Here is a 23,569-nt window from a genome sequence, read left to right as displayed (position 1 = left end):
AAGTGCCAGTGTTCTGTCATGTCCAGTTTGTGCAGAACGCCTCCTTTCTCCCCCCTCCCTTGGCAAAGGCTGCCACCAGCCCCTCACTCACCAGAGCTGGGTATCTGGAGCCACCGAGGCGCTGGTGGGACGATGCACAGGTGCTTCTGTCTCTTGCCCCCTGCTTTTGTGCTGCTGTGCAAAATGTCCCTCCTTTCTTTAAAAAATATATTTGACACGTATAAAACATTATACACAAAGTCACCATCCCACATTTTTGCTTATTATTCCATTTTTCCTTTATTGTTCTCATATTCAATAATTAAGTACAATGTATCTAATTACATACAGCATTCTATAACATGTACTGGCTATAAAGCATAACATAATAAGCAACCGTACACCTGCCACATAACCCAAGGGCTGGCATGTGACCAGCAACCTGCACCTCCCCGTCTGTCGCCTTGCGACCTGTTCCCTCTGACGGGAACTGGGAGCCTGAATTTTGGCTTATCATCTTTCTTTTTTCTTTAAACAGTATAGTGTCACCATTTATGATGCTCAGACAATAGACTCTTTGGTTTTGCTTGGTTTTGAGCTCAGTAAAAATAGTATCAACCATACCCCGGAGCTTGCTTTTTCCTTACTGTTTTCTGAGAGTCATTCTTTTGCCAGGTTTAGCTGTAGCTCACTTATCGTTCACTACTGAGTAATATTCCTTAGTGTGAATCACCTAATTTACTCATCCATTCTGCTGTAGACAGAGGACATGTCATTTTACCAGGTATTAACCATAGGAAGACGTTGCTATACACAGTCTCGTATGTACCTCCTGGTACACAAAGCAAGAGTTCCTGAATATTCAGTGGGGGGCTGGAGCCATAAGCTAGATCCTAAAGTGTGCAAACGTTCAACTCCGTGAGGTGTGACCGTCTTCTGGAGCAGAGGAGCCTGTTCACACATCCATAGTGTATGAGCTCCCACATCTTCCTCACCCAGGTACCATCAGACTCCTTAACGTTACCAACCTTACAAACATAAAACGCTATCTCACTGTGGTCTTAGTTCATATTTCCAACATTTCTAGCCATTTACAAACCCTATGAAATTACTTCCACTTCTGTGAAATGCCTTTTCAAGTCTTTTCTATTTTTAAAATAGGAATTCTCTATATATTCTGCTTAAAAATCCTTTGTCAGTTAATTGCATTATAAATATCAAGTCTTGGTTTGTCTTTTCACTACACTAAATTGTTTATTAGCTTCAGGCCTAGTTTTAACATATTTGATTTAATCGTCCTTCTTTTAAGATTAGCACTTGTATGTCTCAAGAAATTCTTTCCTGCCCTAAGGTTTTTTTCATGTAAACATTTAAATATTTACTTTTTGCAATTAAGACCATAACATACCTGGAGCCTAGTTTTAGGTACGGTGTGAGGTGGAAATCAAATTCCATTTTCCCATAAGGATAACCACCATTCTAGAACTATTTATGGAGCCACCCTTCCTGTCCCCACCCACGGGCCACGCCACCTTGCCACAACTCAGCATACACGCACAGGCTCTCTCCCAGGCTCCGTACTTCACTGCACGGCTCAGAATGCCCACCTCTGAACCACGTACAACACAGACTCTACAGTTAAGACCCACTGTTTTCTGAGTCCCCTCAACCTTAGTCACAGTTAAAAGCCTTCAGCCATCATAGTCCTTTGCTATTCCACATAAATTTAAACATCTGCTTGTCACAATTAAGAAAACTTCTGCTGGAATTTCTGCTGGAAACGGCATTGAGTCTACAGATCAACTTCGGGAAATGTGATGCCTTTACAACCTTCACCATTCATGAACAGAGACAGTTCTTCAACTGTATCTCTCATGTCCCAAATCAGGCCTTAACCTGAACACTGCCTCCCTTCAATGTCTCTACTACTTTTCCAACCAGAAGGAGGAAAAGTGTGTCTTTTATGTGCAAATTTTTTAGATAACTGCAATAGTCCAAGAGAAAGCTGATGTGGGGTGAGTTTGTGGTCTGCTGCTGGAGCAGCGGCAAAATTCTTCCCTGCTGAATATATCAAGAATGTAAGAATGAGACCATGCTGGTTTGAGATGCACTGAGTCTGAGATGTCTGTCTGCCATCCCCGAAGAGGCTGCTGGATGTTTGCTATGCGGTGCTCTTCAGGACAGAGGAGTCTGGACAGAGACATCAGTTTGATGAGATTGCCCGTTGAAACTGTACGCCTAAGAAGGTAACTAGTGACAGGAGGACAGGTAACTAGGATTTAAACAGGCAGTGGAAGAGGAAGCTATGCAAACAGCTAAGAAATTATCAAACACAGGGAAGGTTAACCAGAAAAGTAGTCAAGGGGGAGCCAGGAAACGGAGTTTTACAGAAGCGGTCAATATTCTCTAAACCTAGAAAGAAAATCACTGGAAAGGCCATTGGATCTAACAATGAAGAGGTCATTAATGATAAAACAGATGCATAGAAAACCTACCTTCACTGAGTTAAGGAGAGAAGGGGAGGAGATGGCTGGCACACAGCAGACACTCAGCTATCTGTGGAGGGCGTGTCTGAGAGAGACAGGAAGAAGGCAGACTCGTCCCTGAATGAGCTCAGCTGTGCGCAGAGGGAGGAGGATGTCAGGGCATCATAAAATCCGGTCTCAACCACCACCCCAGGAGCCATCCTCCTCAGTACCGACCGCAGAGCAAGCAGAGTAAGCAAGGTTCTGGACGAGTGCTTATTTAGAGGGAAAAACAGATCTGGGGTCTTTAACAGAAATGATGAGAGCGAGCGAGTGAGCGAACGTGAGCCACAGCAGCTGATGGCAAGGAGAGCTCTGGACGTCCGGGCAGACAGACAAGACTCCGAGTGCAGACTGGTCACCTTCCTGCCTTTGAGGTCACCTAATATAAACTAAGAAAGGGGTTTTCAAATTGTATTCTGTTTTCTTTAATGAACATACAGGCATGGGAACTTGGACAAACTGCTTTGGTCTTTAGATAAAAGGCATCCATTGTGGGACTAGATCAACTATACATTTAAGGAAGCCATTCCACCACGTAACTGGTTGAGAGAAGACATGGTAAATATTTAATGAAACTAGGAGACTTAGCAACTGTAATTAAAATAAAATACATTAAAATATTTGGAGGCAGTTATTCTGTCTCACAGAAGAATGTACCAATGCCTAGAATAACATACCTGCTGTGGAACGGACAGTAAGTCCTCCAACTGCTATCTCAGGACACTCTGTCCCACTCAGTCCAGCACAGAATAAATACACCTAAAGAGGCACACAGTTCTCCTCACCGTAAGGGCCGGTGGCGTCTGAAAAGGCACGCTACTCTGCGGGTAAACACGTATGTACTACGGATATGGAACATTATCATTTCTTAAGTTTTTTCCCCTTTCACCTCCCATGTACCTGAAAGCACATTTGATATAACTGCTTTGGGACAAGGCCGGCTTATACCACGAGGGGTGGGGGGGCTGCGGCGCGAAAAAGAAGACTGACGGTGCTGATAGCAGAGGGCAGCTTCTCTCTCCATCACTGTGTTAAGCGGAGCTCTGATCCCAGGAAGGGTACTTAGTATGTTCAATCCAGTCGTTGCCATGTGCTTTTCCCTACTATCTTTTCATCTCCATTGACCTCTTGTTCCCTTTCCACGAGCACCTACCCTGTGCAGAGCTCAAGGACTCCCTGTAGGCCCTACAGAAGCTGCCGTCTACGAAGCACTCACTGTGCGCCAGGTCCCGTGTTACCTGCCTTATGTGCACCATCTTGCTTAATCCACACCTCATGCCCAAGAGACAGAAACTAGTATCACTGTCCCCCTTTCACAGATGAGAAAATCGTGTTGGAGAGCTTAAGTAATCTGCCTCTGTCGTACAGCAAGTAAGTGGCAAAGTGAAACTTGAACCCAGGTCTGTCTACTTCAAGGCTCATGTTCATAACCATTTCCCTGAAATAGCTGTGAAAAAGTCAATGTGCTTTTCCCATGTTGTGTGGGACTGGAGTTGGGTCAGCACAGAGAGAGAACTGAGTATGCCTGTCCACTCTGTACAGGACATGCAGCTTAGCCGAGACCCTGCTCGGTTCTGGGAAACACCCCAAAGATGTTAACTACCCTTAACAACCACTCTCCCTCCCCACCTCCTTTCCCCTCAGTGAGGGGACGTGAAATTATGAGAGGACAAAAACGCTTGGAGGACATGACTGTGTTTGACCATGCCAGGCAAGCGGCCTGAGTGCTCCTGACAAGCCGGCGGTGAAGCATGCCCTTTGCCAAAGGGACTTCTGTAGACGTGTAATAGCGGCTTCGGAAAGGAGGTCTTGGGACACAGAGCACAGTGACGCTCCCTCCCTGTCGGAGTGCGCTGCTCTGATCACTCAGATGAATGGCGTCCCCTGGCCACACGGTCACATTTCTGCATACACATCCCTATTCATCTGAGTTTCAGGCTTTTCTCCAAGAGAGAGAAAAACAAAATAAGTGGCCTGGTACATTCAAGGTAAAAAGGAAAAAAAAAAAAAAGTTGACTTCTTTGAAATGCAAAAGACCTCCACCTCCAGCTCACCTCGGTCCCCAAGGGACGAGGGACACCCCCCAAGTCCTGCTCGCTGCTCTTCATTTAAGGTCCCCTAAAACACAGCCACTCGTTTTCCAAGAACCACAGGAAGACCTTGCTCCTCTACAAGTTTCCACCAAATTCCAAAAGCTGGGTGGGGCAGACGGGCTGGCGGCCGCTGCGCTCTGGTTACTAAGGCACTTCGGCTGTGTTTCCTTGAGGATCATCGAGTACAGGCAGGGTAACAAAAAAGTTAGTCTGTGTCATATCCCAGGATGGGTCCCAGCCACTTCTCAACCTCGGCCACAGACATGTTCTTCCTCAAAGCATAATCCTCAATCTGCAAAAAAATGAAAGCAGCTTATTAAACCAAAATGATAAAGACTTTTTAAACTAAAGTTTCCACAGGACTTGCCAAGAAACATTAAGTACCTTCCATTTCTTGTCTTGATAGCAATCTATGGAGTTAAATGGAGATAGATATTTATCTATTCACCAAGCTGCCTTATACTCTGGGGCAGAAAAACAACATGGAGTAAATAAACACATGATGCTCAGAGCATGGCTGGGGTGTGTGTTTGGGCAGGCGGGGGGTTCCATGGGAGGGCTAGGATTGGGGTAATGGGCTGAAATCAAATCGAGACATTAACTGGGTACAATTTCTTCATCCTTTCCCTCTTGTTTTATTCTCATTCACATGTAAAATAAAGCAGGGTTAACAGCTCCATTTAAAACAAGACAGGCACTTAGGGATACCACACACAACGAAACAGCCAACTTACCTGATCCTTGGAAATTTTCCCCACAGCAAAATATCTGGACTTCACGTTGGAAAAGTAAAGGCCGGACACGGCTGAAGCAGGTGCCATCGCCAGTGACTCTGTTAGCCGGATGCCTAGAGAGCAACGCGGGGAATACGCTCATGGATGTGGCGCTGAGACAGGCCCCGCAGGTGGCAGGCACCTGATAAACTCTCATTTACAGGTGAAGGAGAGTGAGCCCGTGCTTCTAGGCAGACACACGGCACAGCAGGAAAGACGTGAGCAGACTAGTCTAGCAAATCCCTGCCAAGGGGGAGAACAACTTCAGGACACACAGCTCTGCCCTGGCCTGGGAGAAAAGGCCTGGAAAGGGCTCGAAAACCAGTCACAGGGGCTAAGCCTGGGTCTCCCAGACGAGGAGCTCCCACCCTGGGGATGGGAATACCAGCTGGGCCTCCAAGGGCCCCTGTGGGGCCAAGGCCACCAGGGACGAGCGACAGCCAGTCCCACCAAGAACGAGCCCACAGCCGTGTTTAGAAAGAAGCCGCCTGTTCCTCTGAGCTGAGACCGAAAGGGAACGGCGGCAAGGCTACCTGGTCCGCACCAGCACTGGGTGGATGAGGACACAGAGCAGTGCGGAGTTCAGCACTCTGTCAGAGAGCACTCACACTCCTTTCACTTCCTCGGCGAGGATGTCGTGCTTCTGATTAACTCCACTGAAAACAGTTAATTGTGTTAACAGGAGTGTAAAAGAAAAGAGAGAAGGGAGCTGAAGGGAAGGGAGGGGTTCTGCGAGCCTGGTGCCGAGATGCTGGCAGTAAGCAACGGAAGGAGAGCACAGCTTGAAATGTGTCAGGAGGGGGTACACGGTCCCTGATGGGGAGACACCCAGCAGGGAGGACGGGGCAGGAGAGGTACAGGGTGGGAGAGCGAGTTAAATTCTCATCTGCTGTAGGGTAAGAGAAAATAATCAAACTCGACAAACCTGGAAATGTGATGTGAGACTACTACTCCATAACAGGGAGCTCAGGCACTAGAATAAACAGCTAGACCTGGGAATTACCACCTTCACTACACCCCTTTCTGTATTTCCAAAATTTTCACCTGAGCCCGGTGCATCTATCACAGAAGGACAGAGGCGCCCCACTCCTGCCCTCACCTGTGCACTGCTCGATGTCAGCCAGCCTCCACATGGTGAGCTTCTCGGTGTGATCGGGCTGGCTTGGGTAGCCAGGCGCTGGCCGGATGCCCCCGTAGTGCAGTCTCCGCAGGTCCGCCACGTCCAGCCGCTCATCGGCGCAGTACGCCCACAGCTCCCTGCGGACCCTTTCGTGCAGCTCCTCTGCGAAGGCCTGGAGCCCAGAACACAGGGCTCAGGCAAAGCCATGTCCTCGGCACCCCACTCCTCCAGCCTCAGAGGCACACAGCACCTCCCTCGCCTGGACCACAGCCAGGGAACATCAGCAAGAGGGCCGGGCTGGATTCTCAACTCATTTATAGTTTCATCAGCTGCTCTGCTACTCAGTTTTGGCCTCAACCTGGGCGCTGAGGTACCACATTCAATGCTCTGAGGACTCCAGGCCTTTACACACTTCCCTGACGGTCAGTCTGCAGCTCATGGAGGCTGGAAGGAGAAGCTGGGACCGCTACTGCAGCCAGCGGCCCACTGTCAGCCTCAGTAAAAGGGGAGAGAGCCCCCCCACTGCACAGAGGGGGATGCGGAATCCATGGAGGACTCCAACATTAAAACCAGAAACCCGTTTTGCATTTTTTGGGATCCTCAGGGAAAGTTCACATCACAACAAGCAAAGAAAGACACCAGAGAAAGACTATGAAGTCAAGGCTCTGAGGCGGCTGCCAACCAGGGCACCGCTGGAGCTGCTCCGTGCCCAAGACGAGTGTGAGAGCGACCAGAGAACACGGGACTTCAGCATGTGCGCTGCTACCACCAGCCTCACTGCGCGCGTGCACACACACATAGGCGCCCACGGGGGTCCCCACCTCGGCCAGCCGGTCCCCCAGCGCCTTGACCATGATGCTGTTGTAGTCGTCGCACGCCTCCTCGTAGGCCCTGCTCAGCGCTTCCACCCCGAAGCAGGCGACGGCGAACAGGCCCAGATAGTCGGGGACACCCGAGTGCAGAGGGGCGATGAAGTCCGAGAGGCAGTGGTACGGGTCCGAGCTGGCAGAGTCCTTCTCCGCCTTGAAACGCAAGCAGTGGGCAGAGCAGCCATTAGCACAGACGTGGCCCCGACACACAGCAGACAGCAACCTAGTATCTTCCGACAGACACAAGCTTCAAACGGGGCTGTCTGTCTGTTGTGTTCCCTGTTCCACCCCCAGGGCTGAGAGGAGTGCCTGATACGCAGTGAGTGCTCAGTGCATCCGTGCCGAACAGACACGTGAAGTGAGACGAGGCGTGACGCACTCCCTGCTCACTCACACGCTGACCACACACCCACTGAGGGCCTGCAGGCCCCTGCGCGCTGGGAGCTGGCACCCGCGAAACGCATATCAAATTTTTTTTTCTCCAAAAGTGCTTTCAATTCAAGATGAACATTACATCCTGAGGTTACGTTGCACACTGTGTATGAGCCTCCACTTTATCGACAGAAGCAGTTCAACAAATTGCCAAGGTTGGCAACGCAGGGGCCGCGTGCTGCCCGCCACGGCTGGTGGCTCAGCAGACGGCTCAGGACCCCGCTGGGCTGGCCTAAAACCAAACGGAAAGCTCAGCAGGACCCGCTCCTGGGCCGCTGGCTGCACGCGCCCACTTTCCATTTTCAGCTGATGACTTTCTCTCCCGCTAGTCAGTCTATTTCACAGCCAACACGTGCTCGCGGGAAGGTGAGCAGCCAGTACGTGTTTACCGAGTGCTTAGTGTGCTTCAGGCGCTAGTCTCAGTGCTTTATACAAATTAACTGATTTAATCCTCTCAACAACCTTGTGAAGTGATACCACCCGCTCTGTTTTTAGACAAGAAACCTGAGGCAGAGAGGGCCTGAAGAACTGGTTCAAGGTCAGACAGCGGCAGGCCCACGGGTCCGGTCCACGTCCAGTGCTCTTGACCGCTATGAAGCACTGCTTAGAGCAGATCAATTAATCAATGAGTGGCCAACCCAGAAGCTTCACAGCTGCGTGCCTGCCAGCTCTGGAAACAAGTACAATCTAATCGACACTGGGCAGAAAATGGTTAAGTGGCTGCAGGCAAGAGGGAGTTTGATTAAAAGGCACGTGGAAATGTCAGCGATGAGGGCCAGCTACACAGGGAGGAGCTGCCTTCCAGCTGTGTGCTCTGCACATCAAATGTTCTTTAACAGAAGCCAGACGGAGACACAAAGCTCCTGGCCCCACAGGAGAGACAGGTCACAGAGCCCACAGCACTGGAGACAGAGTGATCAGAGCCACTCAGAACAGAGGCTCCCAGAGCCACGAGTCGCCAGAGCCAGAACTTCCCAGATTGTACTGGAAGAAAGTACCTCCTTAGAAATGTCTGCCTGGGCAGGTAACAGATGCAGCTATCTGCCATTATGAATTATACTCTGGTTATGATTAAAAGCAATAGTATCACTTATGAACGACTGCAAATGACAGTAAAACTTTGCAAGAATACTTTACTACAACTCTGTTAATAACTGATGAATCCTGGTGCAAATTCTTGATTAGGACAGCCCGTTTTTTACAGCAGCTAAAGGGACATTCTTCTGAAATCTGCATTTAAAGGGGTGGCACATGAGAGGGAAGAGCCTCTCCCTGGAGAGGAGCCTGCTCCGCCACACAGAACAGGGCCAGGAAAGAAAGCCGTGGAGTGTGGGCAGGCGTGCTCTCCCCTCCAGGCTGCGGCATGTAGCGCACTCTCCGCCAGCCTTCATCTCCTCTGCAGGATGGAAACACAAGCTGCCGCCAGCAAGGCTGGGTGGAAATTCAGCGAGACGGTCCATCAAGCACCCTACTAAGCACCTGGCTCCTGGCAGGCATTCAGTGCACATGTGCTCCCGCCTGTCTTCCCGTGAAGAAACAGAGCCCCCGGCTGCAGGCAAACTAGTGAGCTTGAGCACGTAAGTGACCTGTGCGTGACCTCCTCCACCTGTCCGCCATGATGGGAGACACCTGCCTCTTGCTGGCGCCCAAGAGGCTCAGCTTCTAAGCCACGCTGGCCCTTCTCTCCATCACAAATGCCTAAGGCTCAGGACTGTGACTGGTTCTTTGGGGCGAGGTGGGGCAGAGCTCTGTTTACACAGAGCTCAGGTGTATGCCACTCTTTACTGACATTTTTTCAGTGCTTAATGCAAAAAGCAAAGCAGTGTGTCTGCTGGCCCCGCGGGCTCCATACCTGCTGCCTCAGCCCGTGAAAGACGGCTATGGGGTCTGCAGCCTGGGGCACTGCACCCTCCGCGAACAGGTGGATATCGTCCCGGACGCTCTGCGCTGGCCAGAACCCAACCACACCCCTGGCCTGCAGCTTCTTCTGACTAATCAGTGCTTTCAGCATGTTTTGGGCATCATCATAGACTTTTTTGGCCTCTTCACCTGTTGGGAAAATATCATAAGAATTCACTTAGAGAAGCCAACAATAACCAGCTAAGAACGCTTCTTTCCAAGCCTGTGGCCCCTCCTCCGTCACCTCGTCTCTCCCCCTCAAGCACAGTGTCAGTGTGTGGCGGCACACCTAAGGTGCAGTCACTGGGGTTCACTGGTTCTGAGTGCAGCTCCCACACAGTCTGTTTCGCCAGCTCAAGCCACTTACACTTTTCCATAACAAAAGGCAGAGACAAGTCTTGGATCCCCAAAGCAATCTGTCCAACAGAGTGAGACAGTGCAGGCCAAATCGCTCCGTCCTGACGTCCCTGGTGCACGTACAGCTCCCCTGACCTCAGTGAACCCCGGGGTATGGGACGTCCGAGGAGTGGCGTGCGGCCCCGACCCCTCCTCAGTTGCCTGTGCTGCACCTGGATGCCCTCCGTCCAGAGGCCTCCGCGGCCTGCGCCTGGCTACGTGGCACCCACAGGGTCGCCAGCACTTTTGGTCAAGGGTCTGCCGTGGCCAGCATACGCTGGCCACTCTCCTGCTCACCTGTGGTCACTCAGGAGCAGCTCAGAATGAGAGACCCCTCTCCCACTGCTGCACCCTGGCTAACTGAAAGCCACTGAGCCACCGCACCCTAACACACACCAGGGACCCCTCCAGGAACTGGGCTCTCCTCAGCCCTAACCCGGCTACCAGTCCACCCACTACCTGGCTCTGAGCTAGCTATGACCTCATCCTTCGATCTGCCTAGTGGTTTGACCCCATGTCTCTGGGGGTAGGGCTGGAAGTGAGAAGTGGGGCTAGCAGTAGATTGATTAGCTCACCACCCCAAATCTCCCTCCTCCACCAGGCTCAATGGACTCCCTGCTGTTCCCCAGATCAGCTCCTGGGTTTGTACCTTCTCACTCACTCTCCTTGGCCTGGAATGTTCTTTTCTCCAATGCTACCTCATGTTGTCAGTCCCAGCCTCAGTACCTCCCACTCAATCTTTAAAGAGCAGTTCAAACACCACCTCCTCCAGAAAGCCTCCCTTGATCTCCCAGTCTGAGGTCTATCTCGTCCTGTGTGCACAGCAGCCTGGCTGTGGCCCCGCAGCAGGAGCTTGGCCTGCTGGATGGGAATCACCCCCCACTGTCTGCTGCACCCGCCAGCCAGGAACCAGAGGACAGAGTTATACGTCTTCTTTTGTTTATCCCCAGTGCCCAGCACAGAGCCCAGCATGTAACTGATGTCAATAAGCATTTATTAAAGAATAGAAAAACAAAATGCCAGATCTAGCCAATAAATAAGGACCCAACCAGCAGTTTAAAGACCACTGGAGAGAAGAGTAGGTAACAATGTCTTGTATCATAACAATGAACTACAACCTGCATAACCCAAACCCCCTGCTCATTACATATTCTTATCTTCGAAGTCCCAATACTGTGTTTCGAATATCAGAGCAGAAGGAAGGACTCACTGAACTAACCTACAGTTTTGTCATTAAATATCTTGGGAAAGCCTCGATTCGGGTATTTGCCCCGGAGCTGCCAGACATCGAAGAAAGGTTTCCAGTCAATGTAATCCACCAGCTTCTGCAGGTCGTAGTCCTCAAAGACGCGAGTCCCGAGAAACGTGGGCTTCACTACGGGAAAGAAGCGCAGGTGTCAGCACTGACGTGGGCCCGTGGCTGAGCGCTGCCTGCAGAGGCCTTCCCGGCCGCCACCCCCCACCCCCCCCGGCTCTGCTGGCTCCCACGCACTGCCTCCCTCCTGTCACTGTAGGAGTTGTTTTACAAAGAGGGGAACTTTAAATTATCGTGGAGAAGGAGGAATTCTGCGGCACAGCTTAAATGAAGCTATTCTTCCCATGCAGCTGACTGACGCCGCCGCCCTTGGAAACTGTTCCCCCTACCCTTCTTCCACCCTCACCCCGCCCAAGGCAGACTTGGGTTAACCGTCACTTGTACAAATGAAGACAATAACAAAATGAAGACCACTGCAGAAAGACACGTATAATAAGCCACTTTACATAAAGTTTAAAAACATGATCAATAATCTGTATCGCCTACTGATAGAACCAAAGTCTAAGGAAATGCTTGGAAATAAGGCATCAGATTCAGGATCCTGCAGGGGAGCGAGGGGTCACAGGCGGTCTCCACTACACGTGTATTGTTCTGTCTTCTTAAGTGGGCAATGTGTCATTCTTTAAGGGGCTGGTGGGGACACACAGATGTTCAACCCTCTCTTCTTTACGCCTCTCGTGATCCTAAGTTAAATAATGGTGAAGACTTCAGAGACAGATGGTGCCCCTGGGCTTCTGGGACACCCAGAGCAGCAACACTGCCCCCCACTCCACCAAGCCCGGGGTGGGTCTGGCCGGAGTCGGAGGTGACCACTCTGCTGCTGGCTTCCCACCCGTCGTGTCCTCAGTTTCCTGATCTGCAAATAGGGATCAGAGAAATTGTACTAAACTACCACTCTCAGGTGCTCAGGGATAACACAGAAGTCTAAGTGTACCCTTCTCTCGTCAGACAGTAAAAGTGAGAGGTGAAAGTATGGGCCAGGGGAAGTATGTGCAGCTTCTTCATTTTGCCTGGAAATGTCTACCTTTTCCTACAGTTCAGACCCTTTCCCATTTGCTCCTGTCATCTTCTTACTGCAGAGGACAATCCTTTCTGTGTAAACATTCTTATGCTTACTGGTCTGGTAATTAAAAAGAAACTACGGCTCTCCCCCTGACTGAAGCGTCCCCTCATCTGAAGGCAGGGAGAAGCGTTCTCCGCGTGCTCGCTGACGGGTGCTACTCTCGAACAAGCTTGCTTTCCGGAGATTGAGGTCTGTCTGAGGTCTCACCACCAAAGACCTAGAGAGAAGCAGCTTTCCTTCTCCCTTTATTGACTTCCTACAACTATGCTAAGACTGGGCTGTCCTCAAAAACTAGGCTGTGGGCTGCACCTCAAGGGCCAGAGCCCCAAGGGCCCGGCACGGGTCGGCCGCGCAGGAAAAGCATCGGCACTGCGGCCTGGTGCTGCGAGCCTTCAGAGGACTGTTTCCACTGAGATGTATTTTGGGTGTTTGACTTGGTTAAAGTGGACTTTTCCTTGTGGTATTTTTCCAGTTTCAGAGTGAAAGGTGAAGGAGAAAATAATAGTTTGGACTGGTACAGTGATTTGTCTTTTTCAAAGGTTTACACATACTATCTTATTTTATCCTTACAACGTTTCCATAAAGTAACTCCTTCTTTACATATTAGAAACTGTCACACATGGAAGCAAGATGCTCAAGGCCACCCTGGGATTCAGAGCCAGGAGCCAAGTTGGGATTAGAATCCCAACTCCCCACCTGCACTTTCCCACTAGACCACCCTGAGCTCAGCAGGACAGAGTCCAGAACCCAGCTTGCACTTTCCCACTAGACCACCCTGAGCTCAGCAGGACAGAGTCCAGAACCCAGCTTGCACTTTCCCACTAGACCACCCTGAACTGAGTCCAGAACTCAGCTCACCTACAGTTCCAACTCAGTTCTCTCCACTCCGCTCAGCACGCGGAGATGTCATGAGCAATGGAAGCAGGTTTGAGATACTGCCCTGGAAGTATGGATTCAAATTAACATAAGCCCTGCTCACCCTGTCTTGGTTTCGCATTTGTATCACACGCCTCTCTGAGCCTGTCAAAATATCTCACCTGTTTTATTCCTTCATGGAACCCCTATGTGAGGCAAGAAAGGACTCCAGAAATGAGAAAGGGGAGGAACCAAATGAAAGAAATCAAAGGAGGGAAGCACCCGAGAGAGGAGAGAGTGAGCGGAAGCCAGAGACCCTGCTCTACTGCAAGGTCTTAAGGTCTGTTCAACGTGAAGCCATCTGCAAACTTCAGATTTCTGCACTCAGACCCGCCTGGGACCCGGGCTGACGCAGTGACCCTAGAAGTCCTCTAGAACTGGCTTCCAGATGAAGGAGGCCCATGCAAGCACAGCACGGAGGACAGAGCCTGGGTTTAGAAGATAGGTCAGTGACAGAATGCTAGTAACCTTTAACTTATTACCCGAAACTCAGTTTCTTCAAACTAAAGCGAGGATAACAGCACATTCATTACAGAATTGTGTCAAGGACTCAGAGCTGCTGCGGGTCAATCTCAGGACAGTGTTTGGTTCTCTTCATAAATGGTAACCACTGACTTTCACTTTTAATCACCATCATTCATCCTCATCATTGGACACTAGAGCGTCAAGCTGCCTGTTTGGCTGTGTAGCCAAGTAAATGCACACATCTCTTCTGCTCACAGTTGCCACATACAGCCTTCCTCTAACCAACAGCCAAACAGACCTGGGCGAGGCTCTGACAGCCAGTCAATACGGAAGCCGTTCTCTCTAGCTTGACTTAAGGTTAAGTATCTTCTCTCCTATGGAAAAAAGAAAAGTTACTCAGAGACTCTAGGCTTTTTTTCAGCTGTTGCTATGGAAGTATGTCCAAGGAAGCCAGTAAGTAAGTTTTGAAAAAAGCCCAAGTTCTTTTATTAATGAAAACGTACATCCTAAAGAGCTGTCCCTTTTACACCCAACACGGCTTCGATCAGCACAGCAGCAGAGCGCAAAGGCTCAATAAACATCCATCACATGTTGACCTGTAAACGCAAGCTTTCCTTCTTGCTTGTTACCACATTTCTCTTTCCGGGCCGCCCCGACATGCACCCCTCACTCCCCCCACACAAAGCCCAGCGAGCAGACAACCAGGGAGGAGCGTCCCAGTGGCCCCCGAAGAGTCATCATGCCCAGTCTCCATGGAGTCCCTGAGGCTGACCAGGGAGGGAGTTCTCAGCACATGACCCTGCACAGTGAGCGCTGGGCAGTCAGGGCGAGAGGCTTGCAACGGTCCTGACTGATGTCTTCTTTTTCTCCCATTTTTCCCTCAAGAACAAGGACCTGTGGGAGTCGTTCCAGCACACGTCTCCGTTCCTGTTCCCCTGCTGGCTGTGAGCTCATGTTTTATTCATTCTCACAACTCTGCTACCCAACACCGCACCCAACACCTACTGCTCACCCAGAAGAGGTTTGGTGGAATAAACAAAATTAATTTTAATATAACCAAGAGTTATTGGGAACTTAGACACTGAAGAACATTGATTTGAACTAAAAAAACTGTACTTCTTTAAAATGATCCCAAACTTTACCCTCTTTTAAACAGTAAAGTCACATTAACAACTGTGGGACTGGGTTATGACCCCGACAAGCCGGGACCTGCTTTTGTCACTTACCTTGAGAGACTCATAATGGTCCTGTCTAATATCTTCATATTCTTCCATGATCTCTTCAAAGTACTCATCTTTTAGATTCTCATCTAACAGCTGAGAACACTGAAAATGCAAGATCAACGTTCAGTGACCGCAGAGCAGCAGCAGAGTAACATGTGCAGAATACCGCTCATCCTGGGGTCACCGCCTTCAGGAAGCTTTCCCGTGCTAACACCATGTCCTCTCCCTGCACCGCCTCTGCTGATTCCTGCCTGGGTGTGCAGCGAAGGGCGAACTCAGCAGGCCTGGGGCGTTCCAGTCTTGCACATCCTGAAGAAAGGACTGGCCCCTGACAGCTCCTGGGAGATAAGCTCTAAGCCCCCCGAATATCCTGCCTGATACGGTGTCTGTCTACCTGGGCCACTGCAAACAGTTTCTGTTAACACTGATTTATGGGGGGAACTTGGCTTATGTGCTATCTAGCCTCTGGAGGGGCTGAAGACTGAGTAACTAAGGTCAGACAGGTGAGCATCTCCTGCCTACATGACTGACTTCCACTAAAAGTCCAAGACACTGAGGCTCAGGTGAGCTTCCCTGGGTGGCAGTGCTCCGCACACGTGGTCACACGTCACTAACTAGTGGAAGAGCTGAGCACTGGGCGTGTGACTCGACGGGGAGAGACACCTGGGAGCTGGTGCCCAGTCTTTTCTAGATCCCACCCGATTTCAATCTGCAACCTTTCATGGACATCAACCAGGACTGGGAATCTAACAGTCTCTGAGTTCTGTGAGTGGCACCTCTCGGGGACCCACAGCATGCTGGTCAGCCGCCCCTCCTCCCTGCTCGCCTTTCCATCACTGCACACACTCGGGTTCTCCTGTCTGCCTGTGCACCTACTTCCCTTACTAGAGGACAGGCCCTCTGACGGCAGGATCGCACCCCAGCCACCTCCGTGACCCTGGTTCCTAACTCAATGCCTGGCACGTGGAAGGCGCAGCCTCACTACATGTCTGCTGATGGAATAAGGCTGATCGTCACAGTCAGCTATGAGCTTCTGCTAAGATAAGAAAGGAAGCTGATCATCTGAGAAATGTGAGACCACTCAGTAAACTGCAAGACTAGAATATTATTTGCGACTGAAAAAAGCTGGTAGAAGAACAGCCACCATCAAAGCTCAAAATCACAAAGAGAACTGGCTGCTACTGGTCACACCAGCTCAACAGTCATAGCACTGCCCCTCCTCCAGCAGGACTTCCTAACGCAGAACAAGGCGGGAAGTTCAATGCCATCACCTGAAACTGAGCAAGTTGGGCTGGACGATGGCTAAAGTGCCAACCAGCTTTACATTTGTATAATTCTACGTGACTCTTCTAAGTATCTCTAAATAGCAATCCAAAGCTAGAACACTCCCTCACACCACACACAAAAATAAACTCAAAATGGATCAAAGACTTAAACATTAGATGAGATACAATAAACCTCCTAGAGGAAAACATAGGCAAAACATTATCTGACCTACATCTCAAAAATGTTCTCCTAGAGCAGTCTACCCAAGCAATAGAAATAAAAGCAAGAATAAACAAATGGGACCTAATGAAATTTACAAGCTTCTGCACAGCAAAGGAAACCATAAGTAAAACAAAACGACAACCTACGGAATGGGAGAAAATTCTGCAAATGAAATTGACAAAGGCTTGATCTCCAGAATATATAAGCAGCTCATACAACTTCATAAGAAAAAAACAAACAACCCAATCCAAAAATGGGCAGAAGACCCAAACAAACAATTCTCCAAGGAAGACATACAAATGATCAATAAGCACATGAAAAAATGCTCAATATCATGAATATCAGAAAAATGCAAATCAAAACTACGATGAGGTATCACACCAGTCAGAATGGCCATCATTCAAAAGTCCACAAATGATAAGTGCTGGAAAGAGCGTGGAGAAAAAAAGAACCCTCCTACACTGCTGGTGGGAATGCAGTTTGGTGCAGCCACTATGGAAAACAGTATGGAGATTCCTCAAAAGACTAGGAATAGACTTACTGTATGACCCAGGAATCCCGCTCCTGGGCATATATCCAGAAGGAACCCTACTTCAAAAAGACACCTGCACCCCAATGTTCATAGCAGCACTATTTACAATAGCCAAGACATGGAAACAGCCTAAATGTCCATCAGCAGATGACTGGATAAAGAAGATGTGGTACATTTATACAATGGGATACTATTCAGCCATAAAAACCGACAACATAACGCCATTTGCAGCAACATGGATGTTCCTGGAGAATGTTATTCTAAGTGAAGTAAGCCAGAAAGAGAAAGAAAAATACCATACGAGATCGCTCATATGCGGAATCTAAAACAAAACCAAAAATCCCCCCAAAATACAAAACAGAAACAGATTCATAGACATAGAACACAAACTTGTGGTTGCCAGGGGGATGGGGTGGGAAGGGACTGGGATTTCAAAATTGTAGAACAGATAAACAAGATTATACTGTATAGAACAGGGAAATATATATCAGATCTTGTGGTGACTCACAGCAAGAGAATGTGACAAAGAATGAATGTATGTTCATGTATACTGAAAAATTGTGCTCTACACTGGAATTTGACACAACATTGTAAAATGGCTATAACTTAATAAAAAATGTAAAACCAAACAAACAAAAAGAATCCGATCACTCCTGAGTAGGCGTAAAACCAAACAGCTTTATTAAGGAACATACTCAGTAAAGGCCACTGTGTGAAGTCTATAAAAAGGCTCCCAAATAGTATTCACGCCAGAGTATTTCCCAGTCTCATATGAACCTCACTTCAGTGGAGTCCTTATTTAGGAAACTCGGCAGAGCTAATGAAAACAAGAAGGGGGTGCCTACTCCTGAGCCCCTCAAAGTGCATGCGACCCATGTGGACTTCAAACTCTGAGAAAGTAAGACCCCGATTCCTAGAACTTGACCGCACCAACACAGGAATAGTCGGGTGGCCAGAACATGCTGCCACAGGGACACACCCCTCCTGCTCCCAGAGCCACAGGGACAAGCCCCTGCCCAGGCTGACCTGCCTGCTGGAAACACGTTCATGGGCTAATCTATGTGATCCTTCCGCCAGAGAAATCAGAAACCATCCTGTGTTTTCATGCCACCAGACACAGTACAACTTTTCTTTTCCCTTTTTTCCTTTTCAAGGCAAATTGCAGGCAGCACAATGAGAGGGAATAAGTTGAAAATACATTCTGTAATTTATAGAGAACTAAATATTAGTACCTTGCTTTTTAAAAGAAAGGGAAAGGAAGCAAGGAGGCATCCTCCAGTCTAAATCTCCAATTGTTATGTAACTGCCACATTCTGGAATCTCTCAAAGCCGTGAGATGGTACCCAGAGCACGAGCCTGTGCCATGTTCACTGCAGTTAGACCAAGACTCTGAACTGACAGTCAACCTAAACAAATCAACCTAAACTAACCGTGCCGTGACTCCTGAAACATGTCACCAGCACTTACCCAAAGGATTTATCATGAGACTTATGTATGAGTAATTTCAAAAGGCAGCTGTTTCTTTGTATGTGAAAACAGCCAACACCACTGGCTGTCTGGCTGGACCAAATCGCCAAGAGCACAGACGCCCACACCCCGCCTCTGCCCAGCTCCCAGCCAGGCCCGCGGCACGCTCGCTCACTGAGAAGGGGAAGCAGGTCCTCACAGTGGAGTCCAGGGGCCGATACCTGCCCAGCTAAAGTCCTCCCCTACCTGCAAGGGCAATGCTACTGCTGGGCACTTAACTAGCTCCAGCAGCCTGGGCTCCAGGTGGGAAAAGTTCACAGCCAGTCACTAGCATTTGAAAACAGCAACACGTCTTACAAGAGGCTTGCTGGTTACTCAACCGTGGGCCTGATACAAGCTCCTTAGGAAACACAATCCAAGTATAAGATTTAAAAAATGGCTTTTAAATTGAGTTATAGAAACGTAGTTTACTTACACATTAGTCTATGTCAATGGCAGATAAAAAACTGCCGTTTTGTGATTCCAGCCTAATTTAACTTTATCCTTCTTAATAAAGGAGATTCATTAAAAGTTAATAGAGGCAAGTTTAAGTGATGCAGCACAGAGTAAGACCACTTGCGTTCAAATCCACACCTGCTGCTGGAGGGATGTGCAGCCTCAAGGGAGTTACTAACCTCTTCCTTCCTGTTTCCTCGCCCCTATAATGGGGATAATGAAAGTATCTGCCTCATGAGGATTAAGTAAAAAATCCATGTACAAGACTTATCGCAGTGCTGGCACACTGCAGGTGTTTAACACCGTTTGCTACTGTTGTGATAACTTCTACGTGAGTAAATTCACAGATCTCAAAGAACTCCTCTGGAAAACGGCTCAGGAAATGTGGCTGCCCCAGTCCAGGCTGCCTGATACCACCTGGCAGCTCCACAAATCACCAGTACTTTCCTGTCTGCGAATGTGAAGGCTGGACTAGATCAGAGGTGCTTCAACCGTGCTCTTCCATGAGAACCAGGAGGGGATGAAGAGGGAGGGCTGCTCTTATCGACACCACACTGAGCTTCCAGGTGAGGCACCACGTAAAAACAAGACTTCTGTGACTAAAACAAACTTGGCAACCACTGGACCGCGTGGTCACTCAGAGTCCCACCAGCTATTATTCAATGAAAATAATGAAAACACCTAACCAGAGAGGACACTAGGATTCACTGACGGAGAAAAGCAGGAAAAAACACTTAAGTTTGTTTTTTTTTTTAAATCACATTCACTGAGAGAAAGAATCTATAATTCTGGGCAGATGCCTTTCCGTCCTTCAGTAGGATGAACTGGCCCATTCCAGATTAAACGTCTTTCTACCTGGAAATAGGTCATTTAAAAACTTTTTTACATTCCTTTTAGCCCTGGCAGGGAATTAAGAAAGTGCACATTGTATCGTAAACATTTGTAAATGGCTGAAATCTCCCTCTGGGCTGGTGTCTCAGGACCTTGGACTGTTCCTCGGTTACTCAGACCATCACTTTCAGTGCCAGCTCAGGAAGGGTCTCTGAAAGCTCAGGACACACCCGCCTGGCCTTCTGTCCAGCAATGCCGACACCTGCAGGGACACCATCACAAGCCCCAGGGTACTCTTTCAGTTTTTAGCAAAGCTGAACAGAAGTAAACAGAAGGCCGAGGGCGATACCCTTAACTCTGAATGCTCTGTTTTCTCTTCACAACACATCTGAAGTAAGGCAAGGCCCCACACTTACCACCACCACGCTCTTGGATGCGTCCAGGACGTGGATTACAGGCGCACTGTATCTTGGAGCTATTTTAACTGCTGTGTGGGTTCTGAAAAGAGGGGTCAGGAAGAAAAACATATCCATCAGTGCTGACAGTGCCTACACAGCTCTTGTTCAGAACCACTAGAGATAATGTGTTTCTACAGTGCTTTCCAGAGAAAGATTTCATGGTACTTATAAATATTGAACTTCAGATTTTCCCAGTAAAACAAGAATGACTTTCTGACACCCTAAGATGGGGAAGCCGAGGGGAAAAGACCTGGATTTTGACACAAGCTACAAAGACGCCTACAAAAAACCAAGAAAGACTATGTCCTCAGCTCTCCACCAATGGGGTGACCTGCAACCTTGCACTTGTGAGCAGCCTGTCTGAACTAAGGGAGCCGACCAGCCAGGGTGACTGCACTTTGCTGTCATTGAGGTCAAGGGCAGTTTCTTCCTGTGACGAGCTGGGCCACCAACCAGGGGCCCAGGAGAACCAGACACTGGCAGGGGACACAGGGCACCACTCTCCAGCTGCTGCTCCCTGTTCCTGGGGGACACCAACACTCCTCGACCCCAAGCCCATCTTGTCCTTGGAGGAAGGAGCCTCGGACCCTAAATAAATTCAACACAAAGTAACACAGAGAAGCAAAAGCAACAAGAGACTCTTATCTTAACAATGGCTTAGCCCCAAATTCCTTTCGCCAAAACTGAAAACGTCAGTACTGAGGAAGAAGCACTCTTCAATCCTAAAAATGATCTAATTTTACCAAAAACTTGCCCCCTGCTGAACGTTCATACCAATAGCATAGACTCCTTACCTGCCTTCTCCTTCTAGAACACAACACATCAAGCTGAGGCCCGAGAGTGCACACTGCCTCCCCCACTGTGGCTGAGCCAGGGCCCTGAAGCTGGGGAGAAGTGGGGCGTCACCACAGTTCCAGGGGGAGGGCGACACCAGGCCCCAACCCAGGACAGGCCAGACTTCCAGCTTTCCTTCCCCTTCAGGAAGCAGCAGCTTTCCCCAGGTCAGATGCTTTCATATTCTTCGCCCTCAACTACAACGTGTTTCCTTGGAAAGATGTTCAGAACATGCTACTTTGTGAGGAAAAATCAAAGTGGCAAAATAGTATGTTGATACCGTTTTATTTGAAAAACCAAACACTCCCACCCTCAACCTGCTGCAACCAGCCAACCTTATGTAAGTGTCTATATATTTAGAAAACACAGAAACAGACCCCGAGGTGCCCGCACTGGTTGCCTGGAGGTCAGAGGTGGGACCGAAGGTGGGAGGGGAGAGACTGAATTTTACTGTACATCCCTCTGAATTGTCAGACGTGTCCTAGTAAGTGTGGATCACTGAGGCCATTTTTAAAACCAGGAGAATGCTGAAGGCGCAGTACCTGTGTGTGTTTTCAGCAGGTCTTCTAAGGGAAGGCTCTGAAAACTCATTCACGACGAGACAGACAGGAGCACTAACAGCCCCCCCGCCGTGTCTAAGCGCGTTTCCGCACGTCAACAGGAAGCCAGGGACTAAGGGCACGGCCACCAGAGCCAGCTGTAGGGCTGCAGGACGGAAGTCAGGCCTGAGCCGGGCAGCGCGAGGCGCGCCTCCTGGACGGGCAGGCCGGGCGCAGAGCCGCGGGAGCGGGCCGTGGCCCCGGAGCAGCCGGCCCGGCCCCACCACCTCCTCAGGACTGCCTCTGTGTCTGCTGTGCGCCTGGGGACCAGAGATCTGAAGGCACTCGGGGTATTCTACAAGGAGGGAAGATTTTCAAACAACAGGAAAAGTCACAAAGAAGAAGTTGCTTCCAGTTTCAAAACAGAACACAAGTCAGACTGCGTGTGCTGCTGCTTCAGTGGTCAGCAGCCCAAGCACACAAACACATCTCCGTGTGTTTCTGTATGACGCTCCCCCAGGAAACAGTATCTTACGCCTGATGTGACTGCAGTGACGTCTCTTTTAAAGAAAGCCAGTAAAATGTTCAATTTCTAAATCAACCTATTTACTAAGCATCCAATCGAGGGTTTTCAGTATAATTCTCGCCACTGTCTCTTTGAGGATCTTCTGGGAAAGGGCAGTGAGAAGAAATGGATGGATTCCACAATTTAAAAAAATAAAACAAATAAAAGCAAAGTGCTGCTTTCCAACATAAAAACGGCCCAAGCTGGATGAGCACAGGCATGAAATCCGAGCTTGCCCGCCGTCAAGAGCGCTTCCGGTTTCCTCGTGAAATAATCTGACACTGGTTCTGCTTTTTCTAAGCCTCCATTTACGTGCACTTCTCCAGCTGGAAGATGTCTTTCTGAAGTCTGCAAACCACTGGAATCCCTCTTCCTGTTCCTACGTACCAAGAACAAAGGGCTAGCCACTGAGGCTGAACCCCAAATCCATCTCTGCTAAGTCACTCATCAAAACTTACGATTTAATCAGTCACCTCCCATACTTGCTAAATGGACGTGGTAGTGTTAACCTTGGAAGACCTTTCTTTAACACTCTGAAAAGAGTAAGTACTCCGAGCATTTATTTCATATCAAGTCCTATCCCAGGATTAAAGTGTTCTACCTAAATGCACATGACCAAAACTTAAAGTTTGATGAGAAAAACGAGAAACAGAAGTAAAGATGGTAAAATTGAAATGGAATCAGGAAATTAGCACGTAAAATTCATTCCATGAAATGCTACACACAGGCGTGAGCTCTAAGCTTCCCTGCAGTCTATTCAAAGGGGAAAATAACATCAGTTATGTGATTCAGCACCTTACGTAGCAATAAAAAAAGAACTCGGAAAATTATCTCCAGCTTTGAGCAATGTGACTTCCTATTGAATTCTCCAACTTAAATTACACAAAAGATAATTGAAAAAGACACTTTGCAGTTATTGGCTTTAAACCAGTTAAAAATTAAGAGCTAACTGCCAGACTCGTGCCCTTGAGAAGTTCTGCAGCTAACGTGGTTCCTAGCTTGTGCTATAAAGCCATCTGTATTACAGACAGGACAACACTCAGTCTCCTACTCTCCTACCGCTGCAGGTAAAGAGGGACCCTCCAAGCACATTTCTACCCATATGTGAGCCCACGTCTGCACAACCCTTTCAGCCTCTCCAAGGATCCATCCTTACGCCTCATTTCGAGTGTCTCGGGGGTGCCGTTCTAATTCTATCATGCTCCCCACCACGGGCCCCTGAGGTCTGGAAAAGCCATGCTGTTACATTCCCTCAGAGATCTGCTTCCATGAGAATTTGGAAGTCCTGAG

General features: G+C 48.9%; 1 protein-coding gene across 4 annotated transcripts in view; it reads right to left on the bottom strand.

Moving 5' to 3' along the window:
- Positions 1-260: 260 nt before the first annotated feature.
- Positions 261-23,569, bottom strand: part of MTR (5-methyltetrahydrofolate-homocysteine methyltransferase) — an 89,476-nt gene continuing 66,167 nt past the window's right edge. For 3 of the 4 annotated variants that reach the window (XM_072971043.1, XM_072971044.1, XM_072971045.1), the window contains exons 25-33: positions 20,300-20,381; positions 15,074-15,172; positions 14,146-14,221; positions 11,309-11,464; positions 9,647-9,843; positions 7,315-7,515; positions 6,473-6,665; positions 5,335-5,447; positions 261-4,892 (exon numbers count right to left, since the gene is read on the bottom strand). In XM_072971043.1, coding sequence (XP_072827144.1) covers positions 4,806-4,892; positions 5,335-5,447; positions 6,473-6,665; positions 7,315-7,515; positions 9,647-9,843; positions 11,309-11,464; positions 14,146-14,221; positions 15,074-15,172; positions 20,300-20,381 — 1,204 coding nt within the window. In that variant the 3' untranslated portion in view covers positions 261-4,805. The remainder of the gene's footprint in view (positions 4,893-5,334; positions 5,448-6,472; positions 6,666-7,314; positions 7,516-9,646; positions 9,844-11,308; positions 11,465-14,145; positions 14,222-15,073; positions 15,173-20,299; positions 20,382-23,569) is intronic. The other variant, XR_012077299.1, reaches the window with a different exon arrangement.

Source organism: Vicugna pacos, chromosome 11 (assembly GCF_048564905.1).
Source record: "Vicugna pacos chromosome 11, VicPac4, whole genome shotgun sequence".
Taxonomy (NCBI): domain Eukaryota; kingdom Metazoa; phylum Chordata; class Mammalia; order Artiodactyla; family Camelidae; genus Vicugna; species Vicugna pacos.
The sequence above is the reverse complement of the archived record's forward strand: the minus strand, read 5'-3'. Positions and strand labels throughout refer to the sequence as shown.